Source organism: Neolamprologus brichardi, chromosome 15, assembly GCF_056152115.1.
Source record: "Neolamprologus brichardi isolate AB-2024 chromosome 15, ASM5615211v1, whole genome shotgun sequence".
Classification (NCBI taxonomy): Eukaryota; Metazoa; Chordata; class Actinopteri; order Cichliformes; family Cichlidae; genus Neolamprologus; species Neolamprologus brichardi.
In genome coordinates this window covers 11,800,088-11,816,679 of record NC_142118.1, presented here as the reverse complement: position 1 = coordinate 11,816,679, position 16,592 = coordinate 11,800,088, and the positions used below count along the sequence as shown (strand labels likewise).

Genomic DNA, 16,592 nt, shown 5'->3' with positions numbered 1-16,592 from the left:
TGCATCGTTATACATCTCTAATCGTCAGCTGTCTGCGTGAATTATTTCCTCGCTAAGAAGTTTGGCAGCTGGTGAGGGATGTATACTCTGGGATGAGGGGAAGTAGGTCAGTATTTCAACACTTAGAATATTTGTTAGAAGGACTGTAACAGTGTAACAGGATTACTTTACTTAATAAAAAACAAGGCTCTACTGTATAGTGATCAAAGGAAGCACCCAAAGTGAAATCACTCATCTGTGTCGGGAAAGCTACAAACCACAATGCTCACTTAACCACACCCTCAGGACAACAATGCCTCTGGCCATACTCCCTCATACAGTACAAGAAAAACATGCTTTAGGTTTCGAAATTCCCTCAAATAAGTAAAGCAAAAGCATAAATCACAGCATTTAACTTTTAAACATTATCTCATGCAAGCACAGTAAACCAGCAGCCACACCTCTATTTATTTACAAGTTTAAGTAGATATAATTGCATCTTGTACTGAAAAAGACCGAATTTGTCCACATGCAACTGCTTATATTCCACTCAATCCTTCTCCTTACCTGTTAACGTAATTGTTCCAAGCATTGGTAGAAGTCCAAAAAATCCTTTCTCCCAAAAAACTTTTAAAAATAAATAAAGATGAAAAAAAAAACCCCTGGAGTTCAAAACTATAAAATCACTTTTAGCCTTTTAGCGTTGATTTCTTTCACTGCAGACTAGGTTAAATTTCTCTTTCACTTGGCTCCGTCCTTATTATTAACTCAGAGGGCAGAAGCTGTGTGTGTGTCTCTCTCTTTCCTCCAGTGGTTCTCAGTCAGTATGAACAGAAATCAGAGCTCCACACACATTTCAATAGTCCCACACACATGTCATGCTAGGACCACCCCTACCTCCCTCCCACCTCCCTTTCTTCAGCTGTTCTGAATGAACACCCCCCCCACACACACACACACACCACCACCCCCACCTCTTCCTCCTCCTCATCCTTTATCCGCTCACACTCCCTCAGACCTGAGCGTCCACTCTGAACAAGTTGAGCTCATCGTGTGACCTTTTGAGGAAGCTTTTGTCGTCCACTTCTTCAAAAAACTATTGTACATGTACAAACCACCAGCGACCCCCACCCCAGTCCCATCTATTCTCCCCACTGTCACGTAGACGCAAACTTTACACACATTGTTTCCTTGGATGGGCGCTCTACAGGCGTCCTCTCCGGCCTTTGAATATCATGTCTGTCTTTTAAGGAAAGACGTGGGTATTCATGGCTATGTTATTTCTAAAATGGCAACTGTAAAACAGTCTTGAGCGCCCCCATCCCCCCTGAATCCCCTCTACTCCACTTCTTAAGGAGGCCACCAGGCTTTCCGTGCAGTGTGTCGTGGCTCACATCACCAATCATGTAGAGGAATGTTGATGGAGAAAACCCAGAGGGAAATCCAGGATTTAATATGGATGCTAACTGCACTGTATGGACATTGAGACATCTTAGTACACTGATCTCAAGTATGTTCTCATCTAAAGCACCAAAATCATGAATGGGAACTGCTATCAAGTTCCAGCCTGCCCCCTGTGAATGTTAATGGGGCTCAGTTCCTCCAATACAGACACATTTAATTCAGCTTTTGTTTGTGGGGCAAGAGAGACGACAAGGAATGCAGATAAATCCTCAGGTAAATACCAACATAATCAGATCTGTCACACTTTAACATTGTCCCACAGGAATGTGTGAATTCCACCTTAGCGGGCCCCCCAAATGGGTGATAACAGTAGTAATCAAGCACCGTCTGAAAGCGCCCGCCGAAAATGTTTATATGCTTGAGGTTTAAAGTGTGAGAAAAAGCATTCACACAGAGGAAGTTAATCGACATCGAGTCTAGCTGAAGCAATCAAGGTAAGTGTCGGCTCCAGGAGTGAGATGATTGAAGAGTCGGCTCCGATTTTTCAGTATGCTATGCTATGCTATGAAAAAAACATTTCTTATAGCTTTTAAACCTCCAGAATGTCAGGCTAAAAAAAAAAACAAGGCAAACCAAGGAACATGGGCAAGAGAAATATTATTTTCTCCTTATCTAACACCACTTCCTGTGAGTTTTTTTTATCAGATCTACTAAACTGAGTCAGTTGTGAAGAAGTTATTTAATGGGCTTGCAGACAATCAAATTGTAAAAAAAAAAAAGACCAGAAATCAACACTGGAAAACTGTGATCTTAAAAAAGAGACACGCTTGAGCTGTAGAAATCATTGCATAGGCTCAGCATCACAGTTCATCTTTGCAACAAAGAAAAAAAAAAAACACGTGTAAATGGACCAGTATGATTTTTATTAGAATAAATACACTGCCATATAGACAACATATTTTAAAGGGAAGGCAGTAAAAGAGCCCAGATGTCTGCCTGCTTGGAGCTCAGAACTTTTGCACCAACTATTGCAGCTTTCTGAACCGACAAATCTATTACCAAGCAAGAATGAGAAAACATTTATTTTGGAAATTTGCCTCCAAAGTTCCCCAACACCTAAAAAGAAACAATACAGTCACAAGAAGGCTGGAAAGTACCTGTCATCAAGCTCATTATGAGGAGATGGTTTCCAGAATTTCTCAGTTTTACTTTAGTCATTTGATTCTCTTTTATTTACTTAAATAGAGTTATAAAGCATTACACTATTATCACGTTATGGATAAAACCTTCCGATTTTTGCTGATGAATGCTACATCCATGATCTGGTTATAGTAATATAGAGACTTATTTTAACTCTAACTCTAACTAAGAATATAACTTTAATCCATCTGTGCAATAACAGGTTTAGAGTGAGAAAATCTTGTCATTACAGATTAATTACGCTAAAGCTGATCACCTAAAAAGAATTTCATTCAGACACACCAGTGAGTCTTTCTTTATTTGAATCATCCAAGTTATTCGGTTACTGACTCATTAAAGAGTTATTTCACTATCCGTCCCGTACAAAGTGACCGCTTTGACAGGATACTGCGCTGAGTGAACACTGAGTCAGACCGAAGGGAATTTAGATAGAGTGCCTCCAGTAGGTCAAACCACGTCTTCCTTTTCCCTGCCAGCTTCCTTCATGTGACTCATCCACATCAATCACATTCCTGGACTTCCATACATGCTGAGACGTATTGTATTTAGACTACACTGTATGGGAAACACTGAAGACAATAAAGGAAAGATCCATATCCCCTTTAAAATGACCATTATTAAAAACAGAGCAGAGAACAATCAACTCTAAATTTGTCCTGCTACCAAAGATGCTTACAAAATATGCTGGCCTGGCCTGACTTGATACTATGCAATTCAAATGTACTACATATTTGCACTATTATGTTTGCCTTAATGTAAACTTAAGAGCACAAAGTAATTACAATTTTGAATCCAGCTGAGCTGCCGTTGGCCAATAATTACAAACAGCAAGAAATCTGCAAGTTTGGAGCCAGAAATCTTTCAAATACACAGAATTTGATTATTTTGTTTGTTTTTTCATACAAAGAAAACCATAAAGTATTTACATTTGGGAAGCCTGGATATGATTGTTTTACATTGCCTGTTTGAACTTGAGAGGAAAGTATAAAAAGGAGTATAAAAAGATCTGATTTTGTTTTCTGGATATTACAATTACATGTTTCGGATCATTCAATAAATTTTTAATATTAGACAAAGGTAACCTGAGTTTTTAATTTCTGATTGAATTTATTAAATCCAACTGCCTCTGTCTGAAAAAGTAACTGCCCCATAAGTGGCAGCAAGAACTTTTAAGATAAATCTGCTTTAATTCAGTTACACTGGAAGGTTTTCCAGCATGAATGGCTTGCCTAAGGTCATGCCAAAGCATCTAAATCAGATTTAAGTCTGGACACTCTTAAACTGTACACTTGCTGGTTAGTTTTGGATCACTGTCCTGCTGCAAGCGTGCTTGAGCTTTAGAACATCCCATATGGAAAAGATATAAATCTTATAAAGTTTGTATCTGTCTTGTGTGAAACTTGTATGAAAAGCATACAAGAGTGAAAACAGATATAAGATATATGAAAGTAATGAGAAAGTGGCCACTTTCATGAGTAAATCATATAAGTTTTTACTATTTTTTTTCCATATGGGATAAACGTATAGCCGGACATTCTCCTTCAGGATTTTCCGGTTGAGAGAAGAATTTGTGGTTGGATCAATTACAGCAAGTCATCAAGGTTGTAAAGCAACAAAGCAGCCACAGACCATCACACTACCACCACCGTGTTTGAGTTTTTGTGTGACGTTCTCTTTTCAAATGCTGTGTTAGTTTTACTCTAACATGTAACGTGACTAAAACCTTCCAACTTTTGTCTCGTCAGTCCACAGAATACTTTCCTAAAATTGTTGAGGGATCTTCAAGCTGTTTGTCTGGGGGGTAAATGTGCGACGAGTCTTTGTGCTCTCTTTGGTCAGCAGTGGTTTTCTCCTTGGATCTCTCCTATGAATGCCATTTTCGCCCAGTCTCTTTCCTACTGTTGAATCATGAACTCTGACCTTAACTGAGGCAAGTGAAGGCTGCAGTTCTTTAGATGTTGTTGATGCGTTCTAGGAGTGATTTTCCTAGGCTGGCCACTCCTGAGAAGGTTCACCGCTGTTATGACTTTTCTCCATTTGTGGTTAATGGCTCTCACTGTGGTTCACTCGAGTCTCAAAGCCTTAGAAATAACTTTGTATCCCTTTCCAGACTGACTTTTTGTTTCCTGAGTTTCTTTAAATCGCTACTTTTTGATATCTTTTACTCTGCTTCACTTTTTTTAAGAAAATGTGGTCAATCATAGTTAACTTTTGATTTTACAATAGAGTCAGAGGAACAGTTATATTAAATATTAAATATTTCATGAAATGCAAATGTTATATAGCTTTAATGTTGGGTGAAACAACAAGTGTCTTTTCCTTTAATTAAAACTTCTATTTTTACTACAAACAAAGAGCAGTTGTGTTGTTACGTTATGCTGTGCAGTACATGCCTCGCATATCTCGATAAATCGGAAAACGTGCTGGAGTTCAGGAATGTTTGAGGAGGGGTTCTGAGTGGTTGGGCGGGTGGGGGTTTAGGGTGCTGGGTGGAGGGGCTTTTTGGTGACTGTAAATAAGTGAGTGACATCATTAGATAGCACAGAAGAAAGTACCACATACTCCTCCAAGGGCTGGATTGGGTGATATTGAAATAATTGGAGGAAAGGGAAACGAGGCCAACAAGTGTGTGAAACTGCCCTCAAGATCTGAGAGATTTTTTCATTCAGTGACTTTCCTGCCTTCCACATTTTTTAATTCTTCTTTCTCCTTTTCAGACTAGTTTATTTCCCAAATCCACACTGCAATCCCCTTTAATCCTACCCCACTACTTTCGCCTCAGTCTCTTCTATCCACTTTAAACCCCATCCCACCCCTCCCCGAGTTTGTGTGTGGGCCAGAGGGATGGATAAGAATGTCGGACAGGAAATAGTCACTTCTTGACATCACAGTTTCCTCTTCCCATTTCCTCGAGTTACAGTCATTCTGTCTTTCCGTTTTCTTGCTGAGACCGTACATTACGTGATGTCGTGTGATGAAGCGTACACCATGACTGTGATGCCTCCCATGTTTTTGTTTAGTTTTGCTGTAAAACAATGGGTAAGTTATGTTTACAGCTTTCAGTAATCAGGGAGAAGCTTCTGGCTCCACTAAATTGAATATTGACTTGCACGCAACTGGCTAATATCACATTTGAGACAATTAAGCTCACTTCCTGTACTGCTGGTCTTTCTTAAGCTTTATAAAGACAAAAGGGGCTTATAAATCTGGGCGAGGAGAGACAGTTCTCACAAAGTAGTATGTTTAGCCAACAGCTGCCATCTGATCTACACTTTCCTCTGCATTCCTGAAATATCTGGCCCAGCAATTTGGCATTCCAGTTGTTGTTATGCATCATCTTGTCTTGCAGTACAGACTGGAATGTATAAACGGGGAAGTGGAGATCTTAAGATCTCCTCCTAGAGGTTGAAACCTGTCAACATTTACAAATGAATGGAGATGAATGGTGTTCCTTTACGTCAGCTGCCAGTTTAACAAGAATGCAGGCTTTCTTGTGTGTTTTGCTTTAATCTGCATTTCAAATGAATGTGTGCATTGAAACTAACTCCAGATAAAAGCTGTGTACCAACCCCCCCCCCCCCAAAAAAAGCACAATGCTGATTACTAAATGTTGCTCAACCCAAAGGTGGCTCACATGTTCAGGTTCCTTTATCAGGTTCCTTTCTCATTGCTCATCCTCCTTTCTTACTCCAGTGTCTGTTTAACATTCGCTTTTGGCAAATATCCATTTACTTGTGACTGATGTTTAAAATGCTGATCCGAACACTACATTTACTTTCAACTGATCGTTCAAATCAAAGTTTTCTTGAAACGGCTCACAGAGGGAAATAATTCCACAACAATTTTGATTATTTGTGACTTTTGTTGAAACAACTGCTGGTAGTCTCAGTTGTACAAGTATCAAGTATCCTGCACCAAGACGGTTATGCTAAATGTCTGCCAAAACACATGAAAAACCTCGTCTCGCTGGCTAATTCCTGGTACCTTTTTAAGAAGCATTTTGTTCTCAATTTTAAGGTACAAATGACTAATGATAATTTATGGATACATACTGCTTAGGAAGAGTCTCAATAATTTCATTAAAGAAGGAGGGGAGGAGGGGTCAAACATATTTTTGGCCCATTTTCAGAATTCTCCATGTGCCTGAGGGAGGTTAGGGATTGAAGAGGGAGATTAGGTTCCCTGATGCCAGAGAAGATGAGAGAGGAGCGCCCATGGAGACGAGCAGGTCCTGTGGGGGTCTGAAAGCTCTGATGGGAGCCTACCATAAATTTCTAATTATTACTGAACTTTTAGGTCCGGTGCACTGAGGACTATTACTTAAAAGCTGCTGAGCTGACAACCTAATTTAGTGATTTCATATGCTGTGGTTTGGCTCAAAAGCTCTGGTTTTTGAATATGGTGGATTTTGAAAACAACACGATTACGATTGTTTTCTTGCATGAATTTTAATAAATGATCGGGAATTTTAAGAGTTAAAAGTGTGCAGCTAGGGTTACCTTTGAGGCAAAAAAGATTCTTTCTCAGTTTCTACTCATCTGCAAGGTACATTAAGGCTACTTTAATAAATCATTTTTACATTAATTTAATCACAGATTAAAAATATCTTTATTGAATGTTAAATTAGGCATTCACAGTTTCACCATACTGATAATTAGCAGTCCAAACTGAATCCCCGATCAGCTCCACTAAGTTCTTTAACCTCTTTTCTGTAACTCTTTAGGTTTGTTTTAACGTAGTAACATAAACCCTGCTTCCAGCTATAGCACAAACATGTTTTAATGAAAAACATGAAAATAGCTGTGCACTATCCACTCAGCAGGAAGCAAACAACAGCAGGGAGTAGCCAGCACACATATCTGAGCATTTAGATGCTAAAAAGAGTAGATGGAAAATATATATTAGACTAATAAACTGCTTTGGTAGATAGCCCAGACGCTGGTCAGTTTCCTGTCAGCTGCATATTACACCATCATTTTTTAAACAGCCAAAAGTAATTATAAATAATAAATTTCCTCTTTGTGTGACTTTTGCAATAAGCTGTAGAAATTTAAACACAGTGGAAATTTAAAATAAAACATATTTGTCATGATTATCAAAGGTACCTTGATGCTGGTATCAAACAAAGCCAGCAGAATACAAATAGGTGCTGAGTTTTTGAATCAGATATTTGTGCTTATAGAACATTAAAATTGTTGGTGGGAGCCATTGGGGGACAAATAATGTTACATCTAAGAATTTATTTTTCTTCCTAATGAACAGGGAAACAGACATTATTTATTACCGAAGAACTTTAGACACTCCTTTAATTTGCACACAGGAGTCCACGGGATCTTCCAGCAATGGTGATGATATTTTCCAGAGAACTGATTAGGCAGTAGGTGGCTAATCTCTAATCTAGAATATAACCAACTCCAGACCAGGTTAGGTTTACGGCATAAGCTACCATGGTGATGTAACCTGGCAAGAAGGGAATGAAAATCAAGAAAATCCTGCTTTATCTTACAGGCTTAAGGATGTTAGAGAGAAAGAAAACAAAGCAAAAACAGGAACACAGAAAAATGTCACAGAAATGTCAGCTTAAAGTGGCGAGTCTTCAGCTGCTCACATCTCAAAGGTCGTAAGATGAAGGTTTTAGTCTAGGAATCGATAATAAGGCCTGCTGCTGACATGACTGAAAGCGGGTGTAGGAAATCAGAGCTTTGAATTGAATTCTGAATGTACCCACCCAAAATCGAACAAACATCGGTGGATTGGTGCTCAGCGGGGTATTGCTGTCTGTTCCTCTATTGCTGATCATGTGGACTTTTTAAAATTGAGCAAGAGTTAAACAGCTGCAACATTAAACATTTTGTTACCCCTATGAGCTGCAAGCTATGTTTGACTAGGAAGGGAAAAGCCTCCTGCCTGATCAGCAGCTGACAAAAGACAGCTTTCTAATAGAGTTCTCTTATTATCTCCTACCCTGAAGCACCCACTTCATACCTAAAGACTAAATAAAACATGCAGCACAAATGGACATAATTGCAGTCATAACTGGACAATGATGGATCTTGGGGGACCGAGGGGCTTTCAAGCACTCTGGTATAAAACTCAGCCTCTCTAACACTTTCCTGTGGGACATCTTCCTTTATTTGTAGCTGGAGAAATCTTTTTGACATCTCAAGGCAAGTTAATGGATCGCAGCCTGCTCACACTCACAGTACAAATCGAGAGCGCACGTATTCCTTCCAGTACTGTAAGGGCAGTAGAAAAAGATGCACAAAACATCGGAACCACAACTGTCGACTGTAATGAGTATTGTCAGTTGGAATGTAAAAGTAATATGAGGCAGGAATCCAAGAGGAGCGATCCAGCGGCTGGATTGTGTTAGGAGCTCGAAGCTTTACTGGCAGAGATCAGACAGAGCTTAAGTGGAGGGAGAGGTCCCTTCCACAGGCATGATGAACATTTTGGCAACGCAGTCATGTATTCCCCGGAGCCAAGCCCGAGCAAGCCCATCCTGGGATGAAATCATTGCTTCACATTAAACACGATCACACACATGCCTACCAGACTGCAACACGTTGTTAAAGTTTACACCTGCAACCAAAAAAGTAATAAAAATGAAGTGCAGGAAGACACAAGGGAACTAGCAGGGACCAGCAGCACTTGAAAAACCTTTGCTTACTTTACTTTAACTTGTGCGACAATCACTAAGCTCTGACGAGGAGCTGTCGGTATTTATTAGCATGTCCACTACTTTTATTGTTTAGTCTATAAGACGTCAGAACAAGCAAATGGCTTAAGCTCAGAGTGATGTCTTTCTAAACAACCTATAAACCCAGAAGTGAGTCAGCCTAATGATTATAAACACATTTCAACATAATTTCTGAAGCAGCATTTCTGAAGTGAATGACAGAAAGCTTTGAATCCAGTTACATTTCTTACAGCATCTAAAACTGATACGCACACACGTTAATGAATGCGTTCTTTAAATTGACTTCAGTTTGGTGAACCACACCCACCAGTCCCGTGGGTGGAATGTAACAAACAGACACGGATGATTTGACCAGCGAATGATGTCCGGTCGCACTGCAGATAAACACAGGCATCTCCGAATGCATTCACACACTCACACAGTCAGCAGTATCTTCCTTCTGAAGGTTTCCACAAAACTTAATCTGTCCTCTTTTTTTTGAGCCTGTGAGCCATCTGGGAGGGTCTCTCGATGCTCTGGCCAGTGAATTACCTCAGCTTTCATGTCATTCTTTAGGTTTCCATTACACCCCTAACTCATCCACACCCCTGAATCACACATGCAGGCTTTTACGCACATCTAAATGGAAAACAGAGTACATAAAAATCTCTCCTGTTGCTAGTATAATTAAAAACTACACAAAAAGCAATAGGGGAGACAAAAAAATGAAGTGATGTCGATGCATTTGGAGCTAGTTTTGTAGGGTCGAGGCCTTGCACTGGGTTACGTAATCGGTAGCTGCATCATTTATGTTGTTTCCTCTCTTTACCTATTTTTAATCCTCCTGCCTCCAGCTTTTTGGTCCCCTTCTTTTTATCTCCTTGCAAAGAAAAAATTCAGAGTGCCTCTTCAGAACTTTACAAACATGCAATATTTATTGAACTCCTCTCTGTCTACCTGGGATAATGTCATAAAACCCTTAATTTCAAAGCCTCTGGCAGCCTTAAGGAAAGATTTTCAAATAGAAATGTAGAGAATTTCTTATCACATTTTGATAAAAATATAATGGCCCTAAAAGATCTACACTAGACCACACATTTGCTCTTTCACAAATACTGTGCTGAGTTTTGAGTAAATTGGTACTAGGTTGAATTCAGTTATTTATATGCCATTTATTTATATACTACTTTAGTTAGTGGCTGGTTCATGCGTGTTGACTGCTGACAAAGGCACTGGAAAGTGAGTTTAACATATATGCTAAACATATCATTTCTAAACATATATCTAACATATATGTTTTGCTTCTTGATCACCTACATATGGATATTTATCATATTAGGAGTAGGGATGGGTACCGGTATCGGTTCTGACATAAACGGTAGTAACCAGACTGAAAAGCAGCGCACATTTCGGTGCTTTATTTCGGTGCTTTTTTTTTCCTGAGATGTCATACACTTTGGATTCCAGCCAATCATTTTACCTTTGCGAGCGTAGTAGGCGGGCCCAGGTACGTACGTTCTTTTAGAGCAGAGCTACAGATTAAAAATGCCCAAAGCGAAGCGGTCAAAGTCTGGCTGTACTTCACAGCAAAAGATGCAAACTCAGCAGCCTGCAACAAGTGCTTTAAGGTGATACTGTGCAAAGGAGGTAACACCTCGAATCTGATGAAACACCTGGCGACGTATAGTATTTTGTTAAAAGCCGAGAAATGAGCTGTATTTGATAGCTTGCTGCGAGACCTCACACCGTGCACATCTACTCCGGGTGGGTTGCCTGTTATTGGACCCGGAGTTAGCAACATCCCCCAAAAACCCGAAGAGTAGAGTCCTGGCCCCTAGCCCTACCAGTGTAGCAGAAATGATGACGGATGATGATGGCAGCAGCAGCCGTTCTTCTCTGCTTGAGTAGCTTAATGTTGTTCGTGTGTAATTTACGTTGAGTAGGCTCACCACGTTATTAAATTAATGCATGTAAGGTGAACTAGCAAACACCGTCGTAGTTCCATGCGGCTGTCTTCTTGTTTGATGGCAGATACTCCCTTCACCCTGGCAAAAAAGACTAAAATGACCAAAGAAAAAGTGGAAAACAGCTAAACATGAGAGGTTTTTGGACAAAGTTTGTTTTTTCCATTGTTTAAGCACTGCTTCCAGCCAAGAGTGATGCCATAAATACCCTATAGCTGCAGAAAAGGCTAACATTGTTATCTTTTTACAAAAAAACAGCTGAACATGAGAGGTTTTTGGACCAATTTCGTGTTCTCCATTCTTTAAGCACCGGTTCGAGCACCGTTTAAGCACCGGCACCGTTTCAAAAGTACTGGTTTGGTACTGGTATCGGATAAAACCTAAACGATACCCATCCCTAATTAGGAGGCATCTTCAACTAGGCCACTACACTACGGGCTTGTGTGTGATGTGTTTGGGGAGTTTCATGCCTGGGCTGGCCTCCTAACTATAAACACTCTGTTTTACCTGATAGAGAGAGATTATGGTTGTGTGTTTGCATATGTGTCGGGTCTTTTGATCTACATCCAGTCTTTTGTTGTTTTTTGCTGTTATCGGAAAGATTCCGTTTCTCTTCCTGTCTCCCACAATGCATTGCTGCCTTTATCAGGCTGCGCAAGAGGAAGAGTGCTGCTGGAATGTAAAATCCTTCCATACCTTTTGCTCCTCTATCTTCTCTCTCTGTGTATTGTGTATCTCTCTTCCTTTCACTCCCCTGTACTCTTCTAATCTGTAGCCTTGAAAGTTCTTCAGAACCTCTGATGTTTTCAGTTTTTGTCTTTTTTGTTTAGGTCCGGCTTACTGTGAACATCAGGTGGAATGGGGTCAAATAAGACATTCTTTTTTTTGTCAAAGTCAAACAAAAGACAAATTTGATTTCTTTTTTTTTAAAAGACATATTATATATATGTATTGGGTTCAAGTGAATCTCCATGTACATTTTTAACTTAGTTTTCAGAAACAAACGAGTCACTTGTGTTCAAAAAATTTAATTATTTTAACCTAAATGAAATTATTTGGTTTTCTACAAATGAATTAACTAATCAGCAGTTTCTATTTGTGCATAAGATCCAAGTACATCCAATAAGGTAAACATCTGAATACCCTCTTTTCTGCTCTATAAATGTCCAAAAAGTGATTAAATTAGAGTACAGGGCCACAGAAGCAAGTACTTTCCCAACAGAGTTACTCGCTCTAGTCTACATGCCACATCAACTCATACAATCTGTACTTCGGCACTGAGAAGAGTATTGGGTTACTCTATGGATGGACAGATTTGCTTCATTAAATACCTTATTAAATAGGCTATTTGACAGAGTGGTATGTGACATATCTCTGTGTTTTAAGTAGTATAGGGTTACTCCTTCCCCTGGGCCATAACATATTATGAAGTGCACAGGTTGCTTTGTGCGGGGCCCCGGGTCATGGCCTGATAAATATTTAAGGAGGGTGTACGTGCCCTTGCAGCCATCCCAGACTGAGTGGGACATGATAGAGATAGCATTAAAAATAAACATCGCAGCTTTAGTGATGGACAGGCGCTGCAAGAGATCAACAGAGCAGGTTGATGCACATGTTAAAACAAATTTACACAGTTTATTACTGTTTAATGTTTTTAAAAGATAACTGATTTACAATTTCCTTAGAATATCTTTCAAAATAAACCATTTCTCTTTAGTAGGTCTCATTTGTCAGAAAATAACAAATGAGGCTTACTTCTGTATAAAGAATCTTCTGCCAATCAATATTTTTATGTTTTCTTTTGGGAAATAAATGTTACTCTTAATTTTATTGAACAAAATAGTTAGATTTCGGCCATTTTTCAAGAGCTATATGTATATTCACAAAAGAAGCGAATGCAAGTTCAGTTCAAATCCAGCAAACTGCTAAGCTAAAGATTAAAAAAGAGAGTAAAGGAGTATCTTGGTATGTGGGCATGTGGGCATGTGAGAGCGAGTGTGTGCGGCTCCAGTGGGAAAAGCTCATGTAGCTGTCCCCTGTGTGTTGACAAAGGGATTAGGTTAGTATCAACTAGATCATGCAAAGCCATGAAGACATTTGCACACAAGAATTCTTCACGCACACACACTGAAAGCAGACCTCACACAAACAAGCTTACCTTCTGCTGCTGCTTAAGACATAGGACAAAACCCCAGACACAAACACCCACACACATGGTCACCGCTTAACCACATTCACCAAAGAAACGGCTCCCTAAGTCACACACAGAGTAAATAAACACTCCTAGCAATACAGAAACACACATGCATACACACCTTCTGCTAGCATGTTGTCCTCCGAGTGTCCGTTCAGGCTAGTCATGCTGGAGATTTGTCCATTCTTCTGCAAAGACTGAAAAGAAGAGCAAAGAAAAACAAATAAAGACATTTCACACATATAGCATAGTGTCATTAATTCTCTTTAAAGGGAAAGTTTAATATATGTGGATACACATATATTTCCCGACTTTAAGATATCTGTTTTCCGTTTGCTAAGCATAAAGCTAGCATCGGATATAGCATCTTAGCTTAGCACAAGCTAATATAAAAACTGGAAGAAGGGGAAGCATTTACTCAACAAGTAACACAATCAAACTTAACTTAAAGAAACTTTACAGATTCTTTAATGCAGCGGTCCCCAACCTTTTTTGCGCCACGGACCGGTTTATGCCCGACATTATTTTCACGGACCGGCCTTTAAGGTGTCGCGGATTAATACAACAAAATAAAACTAGTACCAGTACTGAAAAAAAGAAGATTTATTCATAACACACGTGAAAAGACCCAGGAAAACCGAGTTAACGATAAAAACGATAACAAAATAGCGCTGAAAACCATACATTTCACACCTGAGCCTCAACTCTCGTGGCCCGGTACCAAACGACTCACGGACCGGTGCCGGTCCAAGGCCCGGGGGTTGGGGACCGCTGCTTTAATGTTGCTTATGTTTTCTCTGTGGTCACTGTGAAGCTAGGGCAGCAAGAGACTCGTTTAGCTTTCTGTAGCTTAGCATAGAGACTGGGAATAATTGGGCATGAGGAGAAGCTCAAAGACACACCACCAAAAACTCGAAAGTTTTCTAATTATCAAGCGTTATAGTGTTTGTTTAATCTGTAAATGGGAAGAAATGTAAAACAACAACTGGCTTAGCAATAGAAATTGCTTGCTGGAAGTATTCCTTGGCAGCAGGCTGTCTGACCACCCACAACATTTGTTAAACACCCCATAAAACCACAGACAGTAACAGTTTGTTTATGATTAAGCAAACAATATTCAAAATTTTATTCTAAGAGCTTTCCAGGTGTTGGTATGAGAGTGTTGGAGCTGTAATTTGACCCAGCATGCTGTTTTCATTTGTTTCCTGTCTTTGTGCAAGAAAAAACCTCAAACCAATTTAGAAATATTAAATACCAAAGCTAGTTTTGTTGGTGAATTGAACAAACCAGAGTTTGTTGATGCTACTGAGCCAAATTTTTTAAGTTAACAAAAAAAAAAGCAAAAACTATGGTTACATGCTCCTTTTTTTATTCTTAGTGATTCATTAAAAATTGGATAGTAATGATGTAAAATTTGGGTTTGAGTAAACTAACCTAATGGCCTCTTTGCTCAATAGCCTCTCATTAAATTAAATGAACATCAAATTCACCACACTGAAGTAATTATTTTACAAAGCAAACAGTGACCAAATCTGGGAAATAGCTACAGTAATTCTTTAGTACTCAGAAAAAGAGAAAATACACCAAAATCACAGCAATAATTTACTGGGTCGTTTTTTTTAAAGTGGCTTTTCTTACTTGTTTTTTGTATCATGGACGAGTGTGTTAACAGAGTTAACAACACACAGCCGGGTTCACAGGACTCTTATCTGAGGATCTGAGCACTGACAGTTTTTCTGGCTGCCACCAACTCTGACTGACAGGTGGACAATTGCAGGCAGGCCCAAGCTTTTGTCCTTCCCAGCCTGGGGAAAAGGAACCAGAGCCTCCCCACTGAGGTGCTAATATAACTAATGGACAAGTCGGCCTCTATTCCCGAGTTCTCTAGGAAAGCCCTGAAAAATGACACCACAAAGGAAACAATCTGCTTGGGACAGGTCAGAGGGATGAACTAAAAGAAAATGGGACCAGATTAGGAGAGTGCAGGGAGAATCAATCATCAGCTGGAGGGATGACCGACATGGTGGTGTAACCACTTGGTGTACAAGGACAAATGGAAAGGACGAGGACAACAAGATTAAACAGATTAAATTTAATTATTTTAGATTTAAAATAATGAAGCTGAAGTTTGTTCAGAGATTTCCTGCAATGTTAAAGATCAGCCAATAGATCCTTGGCTACATTTGGCTACATTATACAGAAGATCTAGATGTACAAAAGTCTCATAATTGCCTCTGAACTCAATACTGCAACCATGAACATTTCAGTACACTGAACTTTGTTGAATTGGTCAAATATCTTACTTGTTTGCTTGAAAAGCACAATGCAGTCTGAGTTTTAATCATCGCCCAGCTCATACAGCAAAGTTCAGTACTTCGTTGTGACGTCATGAACCCTTTGATTCTTCTTTCACTCGTACTAAAACGTTCATCCTTCCAGGAATGTGATACTCGAGTGAAAATTTGCCAACCGCTTGTTTGACTTCTCAATTGTCTATACTAGAAGAAAGAAAATTTCTAATCCTTATATGATTCAAAGGCTGCTCTAATCTATCGAAAAGAGAAATAAATGACTCAAAGCCAACAAATGTGAGTTGTTTTTGGAACTGTGAGGCCTGTTTCACAATATGTGCATCATGCAAGCTGCAATTTGCTGCAAGACATCATTTTTTCCTTTAATTTTGACATCTTTCACCGATTAAAACCCTAACTACAACCAGTGCACGAGCTTTCAAACACAGCTCTCAAAAGTTCTTGGAGTTTCTGAGCAACAATGTCTGTAGGATCCCACCGTCTAGATCTGTGTCTAAGGTTCGCTCGCAAAACAGGGTAAAAAGAGCATTTATACCCCATTCATATAAAATGAAATCTTCACTCAGTCAAATGATTGCATGCAGGGGAGGATGGGTCTGTCATTTTTGTCCTTTTCAAGCCATCAGGACCTGTGATCACATTTAGCACGTGAGCCACCAGCTCACCTCCAACCTTGCGACATTCCCAGGATTCCTTGTCCCCTTCACCAAAATTCCACAGGTCCACTAACACCTGACTCCACCTTCTCCAAATGTTCACGTCCCTTACCCGCACATGGTGGGCAAGGGAAAGTATCCCTAAGAATTTATCCATATTTGGAAAGAATTTGCATCTCATAATTTTGAAATGCAATGAGGGTG

At 39.6% G+C, this 16,592-nt stretch overlaps 1 protein-coding gene across 3 annotated transcripts in view; it reads right to left on the bottom strand.

The window, feature by feature from the left end:
- The window catches only part of akap12b (A-kinase anchoring protein 12b), a 56,704-nt gene that overhangs the window by 10,631 nt on the left and 29,481 nt on the right, over positions 1 to 16,592 (bottom strand). For 2 of the 3 annotated variants that reach the window (XM_006792450.3, XM_087851939.1), the window contains exon 2: positions 13,542 to 13,617. In XM_006792450.3, coding sequence (XP_006792513.2) covers positions 13,542 to 13,617 — 76 coding nt within the window. Of the gene's footprint in view, positions 1 to 546; positions 795 to 13,541; positions 13,618 to 16,592 lie in introns of those variants that run through there. The other variant, XM_006792451.3, reaches the window with a different exon arrangement.